A 20163-nucleotide genomic window follows, 5' to 3' on the forward strand; every position below is an offset into this window, starting at 1 on the left:
ACTTACTAGTGACTCATAAGACAATCTCTAACTTCGATTACAAGGAATTTTGGAGATTGTATAATGCGAAAGGATCACACCTTATAGAGTTTGCATTATCTAACCTTTTAAATAATGGCACAAGGCTTCATGTAGCGTGAACATGGATCTACAACAACTAGTTTATGAGTTCTTAGTGTGAAAACATATTAACAAGTTTGATTGCTAGATGTGAATAGGGTTTAGTACTAACTAGTTTGAAGCAGGAAAGCTGTGAAAGGAGTTTAATTGGAGGGGCTTTAGCCTTAGAGAGTAAATATTTTTTAAAAAACTTATCCCTTAAGAAAAACAATGTGTAGTAGGTAGTCGAATTTGCACCAGTGGGTCTTCTACGTGGTTGAACAATGTCGAATCCCACTAGTTTGTGCCAAAGGAGTAGACAATTAGATTGGTGGAGCTTTAAGCTCCCTCTTGGGCACCGCAAGTCAATCTTTCTTCCCTTCTTTGTATTTGGCAAAGAAAGCAGACCCCTAGCTTGTTGAAGCAAGCCTTGAGCTTGTGCCATGAAGTTGCTCCCTTGCTTCCTTTAAGCAAAGGGTTTAAGTAGGCCTCTTACTTAGCTATAGCCACACTAAGAAAACCCAACTAATTTGGGCTTGAAACCAACCCTCGAATGCCTACAACCTTCTCCTTCTTACACAATGACAACCTTCAAAATGGATCAAGATATGATAAGCAAACGAGGGAGGCATACCTTAATACCTTATTCACTCCATACCCTTGCAAGCTTCAATCTTGAGTTTTGAACCTCTTGAGTAGCACCTCTTTGTCTTGAGCTTCTTCACCTCATGCACAACAACGGATGCCTATCTACCTCACAAGCTTGAGGAAAGAGACTATGATACCACATCACAAAACACGATTTAAGCTAGAAGATGGAGATAAGCTATGAAGGAAAGAAGAAGAAGCGGAGAAGCATAATGCCATGAAAGAGACTTGCTTGCTCAATAGTTATGCCAAATACATTCTTTTATAGCTTTTCAACTAGAATACACTTTCCTCTGTTTGCTTATGGGATCCAATACCATGTGCTTGTAGCAATTGCTTTAGCACCACACATTTTAACACCTCTCTCTCTCTCTATATATATATATATATATATATATATATATCTATTCTCTTAATTCTCTCTCCTTGTTCTTCTCTCTCTCTCACACACACACTCTCTCTATTCTCTTAATTCTCTTAATTCTCTCTCTCACACACACACACACACACTCTCTCTCTCTCTCTCCACTTTCTCTCTCTATTCTCTTCATTTTCTCACCCACTTTCTCTCTCTTCTTTGTTTCTCTCTTTATTCTTCTCTCTCTCTCTCCTCTTTTTTCTCTTCCCTCACTTCTTCTCTATTCTCTTCATTTTTTCTCCTCTCTTTCTCTAATCTCTCTCCTTGTTCTCTCTCTCTCTCTCTCTCTCTCTCCTCTTTTTTCTCCTCCCTCACTTCTTCTCTATTCTCTTCATTTTTTCTATTCTCTTTCTCTAATCTCTCTCTCTCTCTCTCTCCACTTTTTTCTCCTCCCTCACTTCTTCTCTATTCTCTTCATTTTTTCTCTTCTCTCTTTCTCTAATCTCTCTCCTTGTTCTCTCTCTCTCCATTATGGGGAGGACATCTTCCCATCAATGGACAATAAATGGGTTACCTACTTGTGGAGGTGGAAAAATGGGCTATCTACCTCATTGCTTCATAAGTACAAGTTGAATGGCAAACGATTCCTCCCCATCAAAATTGGGCTCTTTTTCTTATGTTTATCCAGTCCACATAGCACATCACAAGGTAATGCATGACGTGGACATAGTAGATAGAAAGTTGACAGCCCCTTGCAAATATTTCCCAACTACCTTTGAAAGGACCTTTACTTGTTAGTAAAAGTGCTTGAACAACTTTACCTACATGTTATATGTGCACGGGACGGGCTCAGTCAAGATGCTTACGCAGTAGGACGAAAGCAACCAAGATGGCTAGTGAAACGAGAGCACACATACAAGAATGACATCGTTGATCAAACATATAGGCTCGAGAGCAAGGGGGTTGCCACTTTTAAGAACATATGTGACAGTGTGGAAGTTTTAATAAAACCTAGACTACATGGACTCGTGGAGGGCTTGATGAAGGGAGGGGTCGAATCGTACCACGTCAGTCGATGAGAACAACGTAGGAAAAGGCTCAACGAGGGGAGGCCCAAAAGGGTCCAATTTGCCACGTCACCCGATTAGAACATGTGATGAAGTGGCACACAAATATTCCCTTTCAAGGTTGGTCCCACATATCCCCTCTCTCTCGAGTCTGTCTCTTTCTCTCTCTCTCTCTCGCTCGCTTTTCATGGTTAGTATGGCACGAGACATTTTTTCGCGTGTATCTTTTCTTCCGCCGATATTTCTTCAGACCCCCCGAAGCTGTGCTTAAGCAGCCATTAGAGAAGCGGTAAATGAGAACACTCGGCCTCTGCAAACCTTGGATAAGGGCCAGAGGAGCAGCAGAAGAAGAAGAAGCAGCAACAACAGAAGCAGAGGCAGAAGCAACACCACACGAAGAAGCAGCACCAGCAGGAGAAGAAAGGGAGGAGGAGCCAGAGGACAGGTGTCATGGCAAACAACCAGTCGTCTGCAACCATCATGAGTGCGGGCATGAACATGGCCATCACCATATTTGGCTTCGTGTTGAGTGCGCTATTCATCATGGTCATCTGTTGCAGACTCCTTTGCTCGCGCTTTAGGCAGGCCAACACACTGGAAATACTGCCATCCGGACGAAGAGGCATCGGCAGCTCCTCTGTAAGGCGTTCTTCTCTTGTATGTTTTAGAGTTGACCTGAAAGGAAGAGTACAAAGAGTCTTTTTACTTCGATTTGCATCTATCCATTCGATCGTGCATTGGTTGCGCGTGCCCTTTTCCCATGTCGCAAGCAAAGCAATCTGCTAAGAAGAAAGAGTAAGGAGAGATTTGCATGGACAAAACCCTACATGTGAGCTGAGCTACTTATGGTTACAGAAATTACGGCAGGAACAGTGCGTGCAAAAAATTTACATGTGAGCTGAGTTATTTAAGATTACAGAAATTATGGCAGAAACTGTGTATGATGGCAGGCAAAATTGCCTACAAATGCATGAATGGCTTTTGCAGATTCATCCAGTTCTGCCTTGATGTCCGTAAGGGTAGTAGTCTATGTATTGGTATCAAGCTTCCAAATGGTGTTTTATGTCTGAGAAGGCATACAAGTCATGCTTGTTTAATGTCTGAAAAGGCATGTACATCATTCCTTTGTTTTGATAAACTGGGTAGTTCTTCCACCATTAATTTGTGAATCAACTTCCGAAATAGTCATGAACACATCAATATTCCTCAGCGGTAGTGGTCAGTCTGCCTGTTACAAGCTTCCAACTGGGTTTTGTTATTTGAGAGGTCATACTGGTCATGGATGTGTTGATTTGACAGATAACGTTAGTCTCTTCACTCTTCATCTCAAAAGTTCAGTTTTTCTGCTTCAGCTGTTGATGTGATAGATGTGATGAATGGGCAACTCTAGTCTCATAGCTATAGAAGATTTCTGCTTCAGCTGTGACAGCATAGATATATGCATACTATTAGGCACGGTGATAGAACTGAGTAGTTGATATGGCAAGTGGGTTCATGTTCACTTGATCTCATTGAGAAAAAGCCATGCCTTGTACTTCTTCACTGCAATCAAAGAAACTGACTGGGATTTGACCATTTCAAGGATGTACAGATCAAAACGTACTTGATTATGCCACTACATTGTTTTATGGCTTACAACAGAAATTCAAGAGCTCACAAGTATTTATGTGAGCAGTTTGTGCTACAGCTGCAATTGACGGCTGGATTTGTCTAGAGAAGAGCAATATGGTCTCTTATCTCAGTGAGAAAATGCAATGCTTTGTATTTCACTACGATTAAAGGAACTGACTGTGATTTTGATGTTTCAAGGATGTGCACACTAATATGTATTCAATTCATGGGTGGTAGCTAGATTATGCCACTTTGTTATTATTATGGCTTACAACAAAACATCAAGAGGTCATGAGTATTGAGTTTTATGTGAGCAGTTTGTGTTAAAGCTGCAAGTGACATTTGAATTTGGCTAGAGAGGATCAGAATGGTCTCCTATCTCAGTGAGAAAATGCCATGCCTTGTACTTCACCATGATCGAAGGAACTGACTGGGATTGACTATTTTAACTTTTAAGGATGCACACGTCAAAATGTACTCACTTGAGCTAGATTATGCCACTATGATATCTTTATGGCTTACAATAAAATATTAAGAACTCACGGGGATTGAAGTTTTGTGAGCAGTTTGTACAGAAGCTAAAATTGACTTTTGCATTTGTTTCAAGAGAAGCAGAATGGGCTCCTACATGGGACTCATTTTTAATTTATGGTATAGTAATTTTGTCACTTGTATACTCTGAATCTACTGATACATGTTTGCAGCCTGCAGCATGCTGCACACTGCATCTATGAGTGTATCGGGTAAGTTTTCCTCACTAAAAATAAAGCCAAAGGTAGTCTAGAAATGATAAAACCTGCACCAGCAATATGTGCAAGTGCCAAAAACACAGAAGTGCTGCCAATAAGCTAGTTGACTGCTGTTTTTATGAGGGTACATCTTAGTTGTAATGTCCCAAGTACACAGCAGACAGCAGAATGATAGAACAATAACAAGCACTTGGAATTGAGATATCATGAAGACCTTCATCTTCAACCATTTTTGGCTTCTCTCGTGGTATGGAAAAAGGGCGGGACCATAGTACCCTAGCTTTAGCTCTGGTGAGGAAACATATACTTCGAATTAAAACCGCACGAAGACCTCTATCATCCACCAACTCTGGATTCACATTGTGCGGTATGGAAGAAGGAATGGACCATAGTATTCTGCCTTGTTATTGACACTGAAGGTAAGCCACATTGAAGCTTGAAGGTAACTTGAGCTTTTACGCAATTTCATGCAGTATCTCTACAAAATTGAACATTCCCTACTTTGGTGCAAGCTTGGTGAACTTTGCTTTTAGTCTTTGCTTTGGAATCTGCATATAGACCCATTAACCCTTGTGGAAGACGACCCCCTCTCTGTGTGTATCGGGTTATCAACTTGTATTAGCAAGCTCCATTGAGCAATTGGAATGGCCTTGATAAACCTATTTCTATATTGATCTGTATTGAGGATCAATTGATGTGCAACAAAAATATCTATAGAGTACTCAAGGTCATGGGTATTGGAGTTGCAATGGTTCTCATGGGCACATGAAGGACAATATTATTGATGTCCTGCTCCACCAAGGTGGAGCATGATGATTGTTCGATTCATGCTTTGAGATTGGAAATCTATAGAAAAAGATAGTTTGTGTATCAAGACCAAAATGAATCTTTCCAAATAGCACTAATAAAGTGGAGCAAGTAGTTAGGCATCTCCATAAGACTTGTGTTGGATTAGAAAAAGCTTCTTTCGCAAATCATGCACCATGATCATGATACTATGGAATCTTGTGCTCTCGGCACCCCCATCTCAAAGTACATGGAAAGGTCCTGTGAAGACACGCTTGGATAGGACAATGGACTTGCTGGCTTCTTGGTGGCATGTTTGAAGTAGAATCTACACGGCACACCATTTTTTGTACGAGTGTGTCTTGCTTCATGTAGGACTAGCAGAAGTTGTGGGGTAACTTTTTCTATGCAGATCTTTCTCCACAATGCTCAAATATAGCTATATCATGTACCACTTGATGAAGAGCAGCTTCTTAATCCTTTTATAATAAAATGAAACCCTAAATGGCTTAGTTGTCATAGGAAACCCTAAGCTTAGTGTCAGTGTCTAGGACACTAGGGGTGACAACTTTATTTAATGATAGTTTAAATGCCTAGGGAGCTCAAATCATGGATCAAAGGGCATGGATGTGTAGCGCATGAGATGGCCTACAATTTACAAATTCCCCTCGATGAAATGGGCGGACTGATTTAGGAACAATAACGAAATCCTAGAAAAAATTATATATGTGGTCATGGTTGCATATGCTCATCCTAATGGATATAGCAACCTATGACAATACAATGAATGATAGATCACGTTCTAAAAGGTATCATGTGTAGAAATAGTTGAATGGCTTGAAACTTTGATGGATGAATAGTGCTCATAAAAAGATTTATCAAAATGTCCTTTAAATAACCAGCCCAATTAGAATCCATGAATTTATGCGTAAGTGAAGAAATAGCCTTGAAGAAAATGCTTAAATCCTTGGTGTCCTTGAGATGAGTGTAAGACACTCTTCATTGCTTGCCAATGATTCACAAAAGGGTTGTCAATGATGATGCTTGATTGGGTGGCTGAATATTTTGTTAGTAATGGAAGTATATCTCCCTCAATGGTGACAAATCGGGGAGCCAAAGGTGGGTGAAGAATACCAACATAAATGACAGTAGTAGGTGGTTGTTGGAAATGATGCTATAATGCTATAATTTGGATAGCATTGATCCCATAATAAGAAAATCATCAATATATGCAATAAAAATTAGCAAATTTGAAATATGTGGCATTGAAGGAACATGTATCATAAAAGGATCACTTGCTGAAGGGGCATGATCACAGCATATTGGCGATCATAAGAATCAAGACAATAAAGTCTTGATGTGAGAGTGCCGGTCAATGCAATGGAAGAAGATATTCGATCTTCATAAGGCGCGCGCATTGAGTGCCATCAAAGAGAACATGAAAGCCCGAAGCAACAATAAGTGATGTCACGAGGATGTGAGGTTTTATTGCTTTGCTTAGCATTTGATTAAAAGTTAATCAAATGTACAAATGTGACTTGCTCATGTGACTCATGAGGTGCTAGTTAATTATTTCACAATGTGGGACCTAGAATCCCAAGATATCAGTTTTGGTGCCAAATGCAAAAGTTGTAATAAGTTATGGCTAATAGGTTCTAGGTGGTACTTAGTATCAAATTTTGGTCTAGACCAATTTATTGGTCCCTAATATCAATAGTGATATTAGAGACAGGGGTTTAATTAATTAATTAATGTCGGTCTAAGGATCAATAACAACTCGGGGATATTTGGGAGACAAATTGGCCTAGCTAATTTAATTATTGGCCAATATAATTATTTTTTGTAACTAGAATAATTATTAAATTAATTTCAAAAATAATATTTTAAAAATTAACTTAATAAGCTAGATAGTTTGGAAAATGAGATTAAAAGATTGCCACTTGGCAAAACTTATCCATGCAAGTGGGAAAACGTTTTGGGGGGCTGGGGAAAGTCTATTTGAGCCATTGTAAGAGGGGAGGAGGTTCTGTGAGAGTGCGCAGCGAAAGAAGAACACGAACACAGAGGAGAGGAGAGAGGAAGCAGAGAATGAAGGAAGAAAGTCTGCACTGACTGAGATGAATGCTGAATACACTGGAATGGACAGAACAGTCCCTGCACGCAGCCCGGAGCGTCAGTGAGGGAACCAGGACAGACTGGAAGCAGAGGCAGCACCAATGCCGGAGACGGAGACGGAGGGAGCAGTGCTGTACCTGCAGAGCATGAATGCCGGACTGACTGGGGGGGCTGCTATAAATAGCCCCCAGCCAGCAAACTGGCCGACCAGCCAAACTGGCCGACCTGGCCAGATTTGGCCGACCAGCCAGATCTGGGCGACTATGGCCAGATCTGGTCCGACTGCCCAAAATAATGGGCAGTCAGCCCAGAAACAGCCCAGATTGGGCTGTAAAATGCCCAAGGCTGCATGCTGACTAAAACAGCCTAAAAACACACTGACAGAGCTCCTCTGTCTCCTGTCAGACTCTGACAGGAGCTCACAACCAGGAGATGACAGACTGAGACTGAATAAGAGCAGGCTAACACCCCCTCTCAACTCCTGGGAGAGTCTGAAGACCCAAGAACCGCATGTGATGAAGCAAAGAAGCCTGAGGCAAAGGCTTCGTAAAGAGATCAGCTGCATTGGCCGCCGTAGGACAATAGACCACCACCAGCTCCGAATCCACGATCCGCTCGCAAACATAGTGATACTGAACCTCAATGTGCTTCGTACGAGCATGAAACACCGGGTTCTTAGCCAGAGCAAGAGCACTCTGGTTATCCATGCGCAGCTCCGTAGGTCCGGTCTGGGAAAAGCCAATCTCCGCGAGTAAGCGACGGAGCCAAACTGCCTCCATAGCGGTCGAACATAGGGCCCGATACTCAGCCTCTGTAGAAGAAAGTGCCACAGTAGGCTGCTTCTTGCTGCTCCAAGAGACAGCACCAGATCCAAGGGTGAAAGCATAACCTGTAGTGGATCGTCGCGAATCCACATCACCTGCCCAATCAGAATCACTCCATCCAGAAAGGGTAATCCCATCTCCATACATGATCCCAAAGGATCGAGTCCCCTGCAAATAGCGAAGAACCCGCAAGGCCGCCTGCCAGTGATCCTGGGTAGGAGTCTGCATAAAGGAAGACAATAAAGCCACCACAAAGGAGATATCCGGCCGAGTGTGAAGCAGCCAGATAAGAGAGCCGACAAGGCACCTGTAACGGGTGGGATCGGTAAGAGGAACTCCAGCTGTCAAAAGCTTGGACTCAGGGTCCATAGGGCATGAGATAGGCCGACACGCAGCCATATCAAACTCCGAAAGAAGCTCGAAGATGTACCTGTGCTGCGAGATAAAAATGCCCTGTGCCATCTGATAGATCTCCAGACCTAGAAAGAAGTGAAGGATCCCTAGATCCGTCATGTCAAACTCCTGCTGTAGAATGGACCGTGTATGCTCCACCTGCTGAGTGTCGCTCCCTGTAATGATAAGATCATCCACATACAAGATGAGGAACACTGAAAGAGAATCCACAACCCGTAAGTAGAGGTTGGGATCATAAGCGGAGCGCGCAAAGCCACTCTGTAGAAAGAAGCGGTCAATCCGCTGGTACCAAGCACGAGGAGCCTGCTTTAGGCCATAAAGAGCCTTCCGCAGCCTGTAGACATGATCCTCCTTCCCCTGCACAAGAAAACCAGGAGGCTGTGAAACATAAATCTCCTCCTCAAGAACGCCATTCAGAAAGGCAGACTTGACGTCCATCTGATAGACAGGCCAACGGTGATGAGCAGCAAGAGCCAAAAGCACTCGGATGGTGGACATCCTAGCTGTAGGAGCAAAAGTCTCAAAGTAATCCAACCCTGCACGCTGGGCAAAACCCTTGGCAACAAGCCTAGCTTTATGCTTGTCCAAGGAGCCATCTGCAAGATATTTGGTCTTAAAGACCCATTTCACACCAATCACCTTCCGTTTCGCGGGACGCGGTACAAGCGCCCACGTATGGTTTCGCTCGATGGAATCGAGCTCGGCCTGCATAGCCTGTCTCCAAATATCCTGTGCAAGAGCCTCCTCCACAGTGGAAGGCTCGGAATCTTGAAGAATTTGTGACATAAGAGCATAGTTCACACATAGTGAACTGTCCCGCTGGGCCTGTAAACGGGCTGATCGACGAGGACCTGTAGAAGAAGCAGGAAAGTGAGTAACACCTGAATCCTGCATGAGCCGGCGATACCACAAAGGATCCTGAGAGACTCCTTCTGTGAGGGAGACCGGGGAGTCTCCGGAACCTGTAAAGCACCCAAATCGGAGAGGGACTCCCCCTCACCGAGTGAAGGTAGATCCTCCGCATCTGAAGAAGGCTGTATATCCCGTGAAGAACCCGAAGTGGCGGTAGAAGAGCTCGTAGAAGACGAAGGCACATCCACCAAAGGGGAAAGGGAAGCCGAAGGAGGAGGAATAGGGGGGGTGCTAAGGGTGATCCTGGAAGGAAGTGAAGGGAGAGAAGGTGGGGGGGGGGGGGTCCGTCGATGATGAAGAAACATCTGAAATAGAACCATCAATCGGATCCTCAGAGGCCGAAGCCTCATCAAAGATCACATCCCTGCTCACCTCAACCTGCCGCGTCGTCGGGTCGTAGAGCCGATATCCCTTCGTGGTCGTACTATAACCAACGAAGATAAGCTTTCTCGACTTAGAGTCGAACTTTGTCTTCCTCTTCTTCTTGTCCACATGGACAAAAGCATCGCACCCAAAGATGCGAAAATGGGACACGGAAGGCTTCTTTCCAAAGAAAGCCTCATATGGAGTCATGTCCTGTAACGCCGAAGTCGGAGAGCGGTTGCGTATATGCACCGCTGTAGCCACCGCCTCACCCCAAAGGAAATGAGGAAGACTCCTATGCTCCAGCATAGATCGGGCCATCTCAATCATGGTCCGATTCGCACGCTCCACCACACCATTCTCTGATGGTGTGTTCGGATGGGAATACTCCACCCGAATACCATGATCCCTGCAAAACTGAGAGAAAAGGTGAGAAGTGAACTCTCCACCGTGATCAGCTCGAACACCACGAACCTTGGAAGTTGTTTGGGTCTCCACAAACACCTGCCACTCACAGAAACGGGAGTACGCCTCGCTCTTGTACTCCAAGAAATAAGGCCACACATAACGACTAAAGTCGTCCACAATCAGCATCAAATACTTGGCCTTCCCAAGGGAGGCCTTGCCCATAGGTCCGCAAAGGTCGGTATGAACCAACTCAAGCGGAGAAGTAGCCCTCCTAGAAGCAACCTGCGGGTGAGGCTGCCGGTGCTGCTTGCCCCTCAAGCAGCTAGGGCACAAAGTGTGAAGAGGAGGGAAATCAGGAAGTCCCTCCACCATCTTCCTCCTAGAAGCCCGGCGAAGAGAATCGAGGTTCAAATGACCATACCGAGCATGCCAGAGCAGCCCAAGCTCATGGGAAGTCCGTGCAGCCAAGGCTGTGAGCGTATAAAGCCCACCCTCCTGTGTACCTGTCCAAAGAGCATCACCTGTAGAAGCATCCTCCACTGTGACTGCATCCTGAGTAAAAATGACTCGGGTACCTAACTGAGTAAGACCATGCACAGATAATAGGTTAAAACCCAAATCAGGCACATAGAGAACTTTGGCGGAGGAAGACCGCCTGTCAGAAAACATAGGTAAAGTCCCCACTCCATGAACAGGAACTGTAGAATTGTCACCAATGGTGACTGTACCCCCTCTGGAACGAAGATCCTGAAGCCAATCCTGACGGAAGGTCATATGTGAAGATGCTCCACTGTCGACGAGCCAAGGCTTCTCCTGTGTGGTAGAAGCTAGGGCAGTGTCTTCCTCAACAAAGAGATGCACAAACGCAGATTCTGTTGTGGCTGGGGCCGCCTTCGAGTCCTTCTCCTTAGGCTTCAAATGGGGATACTTCTGCCAACACTTCTCCTCGGGATGAGTGCCCTTTCCACAATGGGGACACTTGGGCTTCTTCTCCTTCGCATCCTTCTTGTCTTCCTCCTTCTTGTCCTTGGACTTCTCCTTCTTTTGTTTCTTCTTCTTGCCACCACCTGTGGCAGCCGTAAATGCCTTGGTGGAGCCACTGGCTCCCACCTCTTTGAGTCGCTCGTCATGCTCCAAGACAAGCGGGGAAAGCTCCTCCCATAGGAGAGTCTCACGGGTCCTCGAAGTGATGAGGCTGGTGTAAAAGACATCATAACGGGGTGATGGCAGCTGAGTCAATAGAATCATCGCCATATCCTCAGACGATATCAGACGACCAAGAGAGGCTAGCTCGCCTCGCATATCCTCCATCTTCGTGATGTGCTCCTTCATGGAAGAAGAACCATCAAGACTGAGCATCCGCAACTTCTTCTCCAGGGAAATCTTGTGGGCAAATGTCTTGTGCTGATACAAAGACGCAAGCTTTGTCCATACTTCCGCCGCGGTCTTTAACCTGTGAACATGGACAAGAACAGAATCATGGAGACTCATAAAAAGAAAGGAACGGGCTTGAGAGTTGAGCCTATCCCATAAGGCTGCACGGTCCATAGAGGTGCCATCGGACGAATCCACGGGGGGTCGGTCGATGGGCGAAGAAACAAGCTCCCACAGATCAAAGGTATCAAGGATGCAAGCCACCTTGCATGACCATAGGGAATAGTTGGAACCATCCAACTTGTCTTCCTTCGGAAAGGAAGGGAGAATCGGCACCTGGATAGAGGGAATCAAGGAAGGCGTCCGCACATCTGATGCAGTCTTCACTGAAGAAACCTTCGCAGTAGATGGAACCCTCTGAGATGCATGGACTGAAGAAGGACGAGTGCGAGGAGGGTCTTCCCGATGTCGAACTTCACGATAGTCCCGCCTCCGCTCAGAGGAATGATGAGAAAGAAGCTCATCCTCTGAGTCTTCAAAGCCTGAAAACTGGTAAGACATCTTCCAATCTGCAAAATACCAAAGAAAGTTGTGCCGCTGACGAAATAGGACCAGAAATGTGGTCACCAACCACCAAGACGCAGGCAGAGAGTGCCTACAAACACCTGGATCTGCAAAACGCAAATAGATCTGATGTCGAACACCAGAATCGAGACCACCAGCACCGGGAACAAGCCCAGACAGAGGTCGCCTGCAGGATAGAAGCAGCCGGGGTAGAAGTGACCTGTAAAACAGCAAAACGCAGGCTGTAGGAAGGTCGCCCTGCAGCAGAAGAGGTCGCCTGGCAGCAAACGCAGGGTTGCTGCGTCACTGGATGATGTGGCAGCCCCTGTGTACAGCAAACGCAGGCTGTACAGCCTTCTGATGCAGTCGCCTGGCTGGGATGGACCTGTTGGCAGCCGCCTGAAGGAATCGCCTGGCTGTTGTGGAACTGTGGGCAGCAGCAGTAAGGTATTTCTCTCGTCCTCCGTGCTCTCAATCAGGCGATGATACCATGTGAGAGTGCGCAGCGAAAGAAGAACACGAACACAGAGGAGAGGAGAGAAGAAGCAGAGAATGAAGGAAGAAAGTCTGCACTGACTGAGATGAATGCTGAATACACTGGAATGGACAGAACAGTCCCTGCACGCAGCCCGGAGCGTCAGTGAGGGAACCAGGACAGACTGGAAGCAGAGGCAGCACCAATGCCGGAGACGGAGACGGAGGGAGCAGTGCTGTACCTGCAGAGCATGAATGCCGGACTGACTGGGGGGGCTGCTATAAATAGCCCCCAGCCAGCAAACTGGCCGACCAGCCAAACTGGCCGACCTGGCCAGATTTGGCCGACCAGCCAGATCTGGGCGACTATGGCCAGATCTGGTCCGACTGCCCAAAATAATGGGCAGTCAGCCCAGAAACAGCCCAGATTGGGCTGTAAAATGCCCAAGGCTGCATGCTGACTAAAACAGCCTAAAAACACACTGACAGAGCTCCTCTGTCTCCTGTCAGACTCTGACAGGAGCTCACAACCAGGAGATGACAGACTGAGACTGAATAAGAGCAGGCTAACAGTTAGAGAGCTAGGAGATGTTGCTGATGTGATTTGCAACCACCAGGGACTAGTCCTACAATGGGTGACAGTAGTTTGGAGCCCTCTAGGTGTAGGCAACAACAACCCAAGGTCCTTCTGGTGTAGGTGACAACATATTAGAGGGGGCAACAGTCTTTTTGGTGGTCCTAAGCTGTAGATGACAACTTCCATGGTTGTTTGGCTAGGGCAGCGGTAGTTTTTCAGCCTATAGAGGTTTAGAACCTCTTTCCCCAGTCAAATCTATTAAAAATCCCTATATTAAAAAACCCGCGATTCTTATTTTACCCCCTCTTGAAAGAAGCTTACGAAAACGTTTCTGACATTTCTAGTTGCTATGTATTCAATAATTATTTGTGAAGATCTTTGATGCGTGCAAGATAGGCATCTATGTTACCTCCATGTGAACATCTTCCAACTGCTTAGCAATGTACACTTCATTGCACACTTGATACAATGATACCAGTTGATTCCATGCATCCTTGGTTGTCTTGCATGATTTGATGTGTGGAACAATACCTCACTTCATGGATAAAGCAATTAGGGCATGTGTTTGGGCATCATGGCCATCCCATCAAATTTGCTCGAGAGTAGGAGGTGATGTGGAAGAGGAAGATGATTTGGGATTATGAGAGCCACCTCTTGATGTGGAGGTGGGAGGTTGTGTTGGTGTTGGAGAAGTTGGCCTTTTGCTTGGTGCCATTTACAATATGCCATAAAAACTTCATGACAAGTACATGTCGCATCATATAAGCCCACATTGGGTAATTGGTGGCGTTGCGCTTGGTGGTGTTGAGCATACCTAACAAAAATCATTATGAGTGGACATGCATAATAAAATAATAATTTTCAAGGGAAAAGGGAGAAAATAAATGTCCGAATAATGATAAACCACTAATAAGAGAGATGTTGGTGGTTATAATACAATCGAATAATATGAAAAATATTATTTTTCTCTTGTTTTCTTGTTGAGGAGAGAGAAAAATATATTGAAAATAATAACTCTTTGAAATAGAATATTACCGAAGTGAAGATGGCAGCATAGAGTGCAATCATTGAAAGAACTTGAGGCAGCGTGGTGTTGATGGCTCAAAGGGCTAGGGGCAACAATTGCATCTAATGATAGTTTAAATGCATAGGGAGCTTGGATCATGAATCAAAGGGCAACGCACGTAGCCCCTGAGATGGCCTACAATGAGAGATGTTGCAATGGTAGAGTTTGTTGGAGGGTTGTTGGTTGAACCCCAACTCTAGCCATATGGTTTGAAACAAACTTGGGATAGTTCATTTTTTTGCAAAAGCCATTTGATTTCTACTTGTGTGTGGTGGACGAGAATTGTTAGCCAATGAAAGGGTGGAAGGTCATCTTAGTTTCGAATTGTGAAAGATTGTGAGATGTACAAAGATTGATGAAGGAGTCACATCTTTATGTATGTACAAGGGTTTTTAGACTCGGTTTGGTCATCTTAGCATTGATAGTTAGCATTGGGTGAACTACATATCATTGCTTGCTAATTCAATGGACTTATCACTATATTAAGGATGTTTGGATGTGCAGAGCATGAATGAGTTTTTGCTACTTCTTGATCATGTCTTGGAGTTGTCTGATATGGAGAAATTTAACTCAAACTGCCATTATTTGTTTTTTTAAAAAAATTTCATACTTGGATCATATAGCAAAATATAGTACGAACATTGTTTAAATCACTTTTGACCACTCTTGCTTTCCTACAAGCTTTGATGATGATTCATATAGATTTTGGATTGAGGGCATTAAGTGGAGAAGTATGAGTACTCAATAGGTAAGATGGGTTGGAGGGTGGCATTGCATGTCTTTAAAATGCTAAAAGCGGCGTATCATAGATGCATGCGTGTGGTTTGGCTAGACCTTACTATCCATGTGGTCGTATTCAGCCCAGGGCCATCGCCCACCTATATTGATCGATGTAATCTAAAGAAAGCTCAATAAATAAGAGTTGCATCATTGAACCAGGGGCTTTTTCCGCATAATAATTTTCTGCATGATTGTAGTATCAAATGACAAAAGCAATTGCAAGCATAGAGTCAAAAATTTGAGGATAGTATCTATAATTGTTAGTTATTGAAGAAAAAATTAAGGCGAACACCACAGTGGGTGTTGAGAAAGGTTGTTGGACATTTTGCACGTGTGCTTTTCACGGCTTTGCATTTTTTTGTGTGCAAGTGAGTGTTCATGTGCTGATTCATTTCAAGTGCCTACAAGCAAGAGGAGTGTTTAATAGTAAGCACAAGTACTGTGGCATAATATACTCATTTAAGTTTAGGGTTCAAGCTTCTTATATAAAGCTAGTGTTTCACTTTCTGTATATATGAATTGGTAGTTGACATAAAGTTCAACAATATGATGATGTGGGAGTGAGCAATGAAAGAAGGTCATGAACACGGAGAAGCTAAGTCTAGCCTAGTAGTATGAATGAATCAAAGAAGTTTCCCTACAACAGACCTATAGATATGCACATCGAAGGGCTGACCTAGGATATCCGTCGACAAGTGGACAGTAGGATCGAGAGGTGTGGCCGTTGGCCGTGTCTGATCCATAGTGAACTGGTCCGTGAGCTGAAGTGGGTACTTCTGCTATGACACAAAAACACCACCCCCATATCAAATCTCCTTCATCCCCAAGAAGTAAGACAACAAACCGAGGTCTGTCATCTCAAATGTAGCACTAAGCTTTGCCTTGATTTCTGTTATGGCAACAGAATGTGAGCTTGTGTTGAGTAAGTCATCAATGTACAATAGGATGTAGCTGATCCCCTTTGCAGTAGATTGAAGATATAAGTTTGGGTTATAAGGGGTAGAATGGTATCTGTGAGTTTGTAAGAACTCATCCATCTTATGGAACCAAGACCACGGTGCTTGCTTCAGTCCATAAAGAGCTTTCTGCAAAGCAGAATACCTTATTCCTCAGGTTCGCAAAAAGAAATCCTGGTGGTTGCTCCACATAGACTTCCTTCCCCAGATAACCATTCAAAAAGGCACCCTCTTGGGGATGGATTCTTCTCGTTCCAAAGGGGGAAGGGGGTAATAATACGTAAAAAATAAACAAGGGAAATCTAAAAAGTAAACCAAGTATGAAACGTCAGTTAAATTTGAAATGCAAGGGTAAGATGTAATGGTAAAAGTCTGAAAAGCAAAGTTAAGGCTATGTTCAATAAAATCTGCTACGCTTTTATTCCTCCAGCAAATTAGTTGTCAAAAAGCACTAAAAGTGAATGAAAAACCCCCGATGTGGTGAATGAAAACACATGTGATCCTACATGAGATGCAACATGCGGTGCACTTAATGGAGGCTGAAAGGATGTGGCAATGGAATAAGAGAATGGGATGGGAGGGAGATTAAATGGATTTGTGATAGGTGTAGATGTGGGAAATAATGCGGGTTTCTTTTGTCCATTAAATGCATTAAATTGAAATGATGATGATGAAGATGCACCTACTTCATTTTGACCTTTGAAAACAAAATTGTTTGAAGGAAAAAAAGGGGAAGGAGTACTCACAGTTTCTTGTTTCAATTGCTTACCTAGTCTTGATTTCATAAAGAAATATCTATCTTCCTCAGTACTCATAAACCAGAAATTGGTTTGCATACGTCCTTTGTCATGAAAATCGTCCATACCAATAGGAAAAGGGGAATCATCATTAATAGAATCTGAAATGGTACACATACTTGGGACTAGAGAGAAAAAGTATGAAGACAATAGTCTAGAGAGAGCAGCATTAGGCCGTTCCCACAGGTCGGAATGCTATTCCTTGTTTCTATGGATTATGTTTATGGTTCATTGGCATTTGGGTGAGATATTGTGATCACTTGAATCTTGGCACTTGTCACTGATACATGATACATCATAGTTATTTATTTTTTATGCATTGTAGTATGTTTACCTAGTACTTTGTTTTTGGAGTCTATATGACATAATATGAGTCTATGGCTCTTCACTGTCGAGTCTTCAATCTTGACATATGTCATCATCACTGAAGTCTTTTATATCAGGTTCTAAGTTCTAACTTCTAAATCTTGATTTTGAAAGTTTTTTAAACTCATAGATTATGATTTTACAATCTTATTGTCTTAAATCTTTGGTAGAATCATGTATATGTGTCAAATCTCTTCTAAAGTTACATGTGTACTCTTTATTGTTGAGGAATTTAATTGGTTTGGTGTAGATGTTCAACGTATAAATGGTATTACCCATTTATATATGTCTAATATTACGTTATTCTCAGAAATAGGCGTAAAAACTATTTTCCCGTTTTGCCATTTCGGCCTCGGGCTGAACTCTACTTCACGACTCAAAACACGTTTCTGTTTTGCTATTTCCAAAACTCTAGGCAAGTATGTTAGTAGGCCATTGGGTGGCTGATGAGTATCCTTTGTATGACACTTTGTCCTCTTTGGGGTGAACACTTGGCCTCCCTTGGTAAGATTACCATCGCCTTTGTAGTCTTGGCAGGTCATTGGGTAGCCGACGTGCATTTTTTACCCGATGCCTTATTGCTTTGGGGTGGGATGCCTTGAAGAAAAGAAAAGAAAAAGGGCTTGGGCTTATTTGCAATCCCTTTATGGTTCCAGTTTTGGGCATGAGAGGGGGTGTTGAGCTAAGAATACATTAGCTTTAGCCTTTAATTAAGCAGCCCCAAAACTCAAGTTAATTAATGAATTTAAGCCTTTTCTTTAGAACAAATGTGGTCCTAGAGAGTTTCGGTGTCTCACATGAAAACCCTAATTTGGGAGGCCCCAAACTTTCTATAAATAGATAGGTTGCCCTCCCACTAAGTCAATCTTGTTTTTGCAGATTGTAGGTCCTGAAGCTTTACTGTACACATCGTGTTTGTGGAGGATATCTCAGGTGGAGTTTTCCAAGACTACTGTCCATCCATTGGGGCCTGTTTTTCAGCCTTTCCACATAGATTTCTTCAGTTTCCAGCCACTGTTCTGCTGCTGTCTCGTTAGGCCTGCTGCTGTTCACTCCTTATTTGCTGTTGCCTATATTGAGCCTCCCCAAAAGACCGCGTTTGCTGCTGTCTATCATCTTCCAGAAGGACATGCTAGGAGTTTTGCCTACAGCTGGCGACTGCAGAAAAGGTTGCATTTTGACCAGCTTGCTGCTGCCCAGTCTGCTGCACACTCTTCTATGCTGATTTTTTGAAGATCAGCCCTCGTTCAGCTGCCGTGCCATCTTTTCTAGCTTCATTTGCAGATTTTCTCTCTCCTTTGCTTGTTTGTCTCACTGATCTAGCCACACTTGAGTTGCATTTGCTGCTGCGAGACACCTATGGAGGCTGCCTTGTTGCATTTCAGATTCCATCAGAGTATGGCACACTCTCCAGCTCATGCTCTCTACCCCAGTTTTGGAGACATGGGAGTTCGGGGGTCAATATTCTTTATTGCATAGTGTGTTTTTTGCACGAGCATTGTAAGGACTATGCCTGTGGATGGTTGAAGATCATACAACAAATCTTCTCGAGGAGTCATATGGCTCTAAGCACCTCTATGAATAAGCTAAGGCCTCTTTGAAGACAAGACAACTATTAAAGAAGGTTCCTTCATTTCATGGATATGAAGGAAAACGGACTCATGGGTAACAACTCGTGTAGAGGAAGAGGAAGGCTTGATTTAGCGCCATCCTTCACTCCTAGACAAAAGTGAGGGTATTTCTTCCAACACTTCTCCTTGGGATGAGTGCCTTTCCCACAGTATGGGCATTTAGGCTTGAATCTCTCTCTCTCTCTCTCTCTCTCTCTCTCTCTTTATCCTCCAAACCAAGTTGTGCTAACTCCTCCTAGAGAATAGTCTTCCATACCATGAAGGTCAATAGGTTGGTGTAGAAAACATCATACTTGGGAGATGGGAGATGAGTAAGAATAATCAATGCCATATCCTTTGAAGATATTATTTGACCTAGGGATACAAGCTCATCCCGCATGTCCTTCATTTGGTTGATGTGCTCTTGTATAGAGGGGGAATTAGAGACAAGGTCCTAACATCACAAATAGGCACCGATGAAATATCACCAACAGTGACTATACCCTGAAATGTGTAGAGATTATGGAGCCAATCTCCTCAAGAAGTCATATGAATCAAAGCCAAGGCCTCTCAGAAGATGAGACAGCCAAAGAAGAATCCTCCATCTTGTGGATGTGCCTTCACATTGACTTATGAGTAATAGCCGGTGTAGATTGATAAATAGAGGTAGAGGGAGGCTCTGATGTCTGAAAGAGATGAGGGTATTTCTTCCAACACTTCTCCTTGGGGTGTGAGGTCTTTCCACAACGTGAACAATTGGGATATCCTTTATGCTTTCCCTCTGACTTTGTTGTTTCAAGGTTTGAAGGTGCTTCTAATTTCTTGGACTTACTCTTTTCTTTCTTTTGCTTGCCTTGTCATTTAGCTAAAGATGATGGCGCAAAGACAATACAAATTTGGCTCTGAAAGCAGCCTTCCTTCTCGGATAGGGTGGTAGATGACTTGATTTAATGCTTTGGCCCTAAAGTTGATGCCCCTTAAGGTGTTTCTTTCACTTGTATTGCTATGAATCTATAGTACATTGAGATGTAGACTGATCTCTCTACAAACTCCAATACGTGGGCTGTCACAAATGACCAACTACATCAAGATCCAATCCCCTTGATTTTGAGATAATTTGGGCACAAATTGAATCTAGTACACTTGCATGTAGATCAACTTCAATGTGAATATCCAATCTTCAGAGATCAGCTGTAAATACTTCATTTCCAGCAATTCTTGCAAGCTTTCAACTTCCATTTAATG

General features: G+C 43.6%; 1 protein-coding gene across 1 annotated transcript in view; it reads left to right on the forward strand.

Annotated features, from left to right (window-relative positions):
• The first annotated feature begins 2351 nt into the window (after positions 1-2351).
• Positions 2352-20163, forward strand: part of LOC148010171 (uncharacterized) — a 34469-nt gene continuing 16657 nt past the window's right edge. Inside the window, exon 1 of the mRNA XM_087672303.1 lies at positions 2352-2811. Within this exon, the coding sequence (XP_087528429.1) occupies positions 2623-2811 (189 nt within the window). The 5' untranslated portion in view covers positions 2352-2622. The remainder of the gene's footprint in view (positions 2812-20163) is intronic.

This window comes from Lygodium microphyllum, chromosome 30 (genome assembly GCF_053477565.2).
Source record: "Lygodium microphyllum isolate KBCC chromosome 30, Lygodium_microphyllum_v1.1.10, whole genome shotgun sequence".
Lineage (NCBI taxonomy): Eukaryota > Viridiplantae > Streptophyta > Polypodiopsida > Schizaeales > Lygodiaceae > Lygodium > Lygodium microphyllum.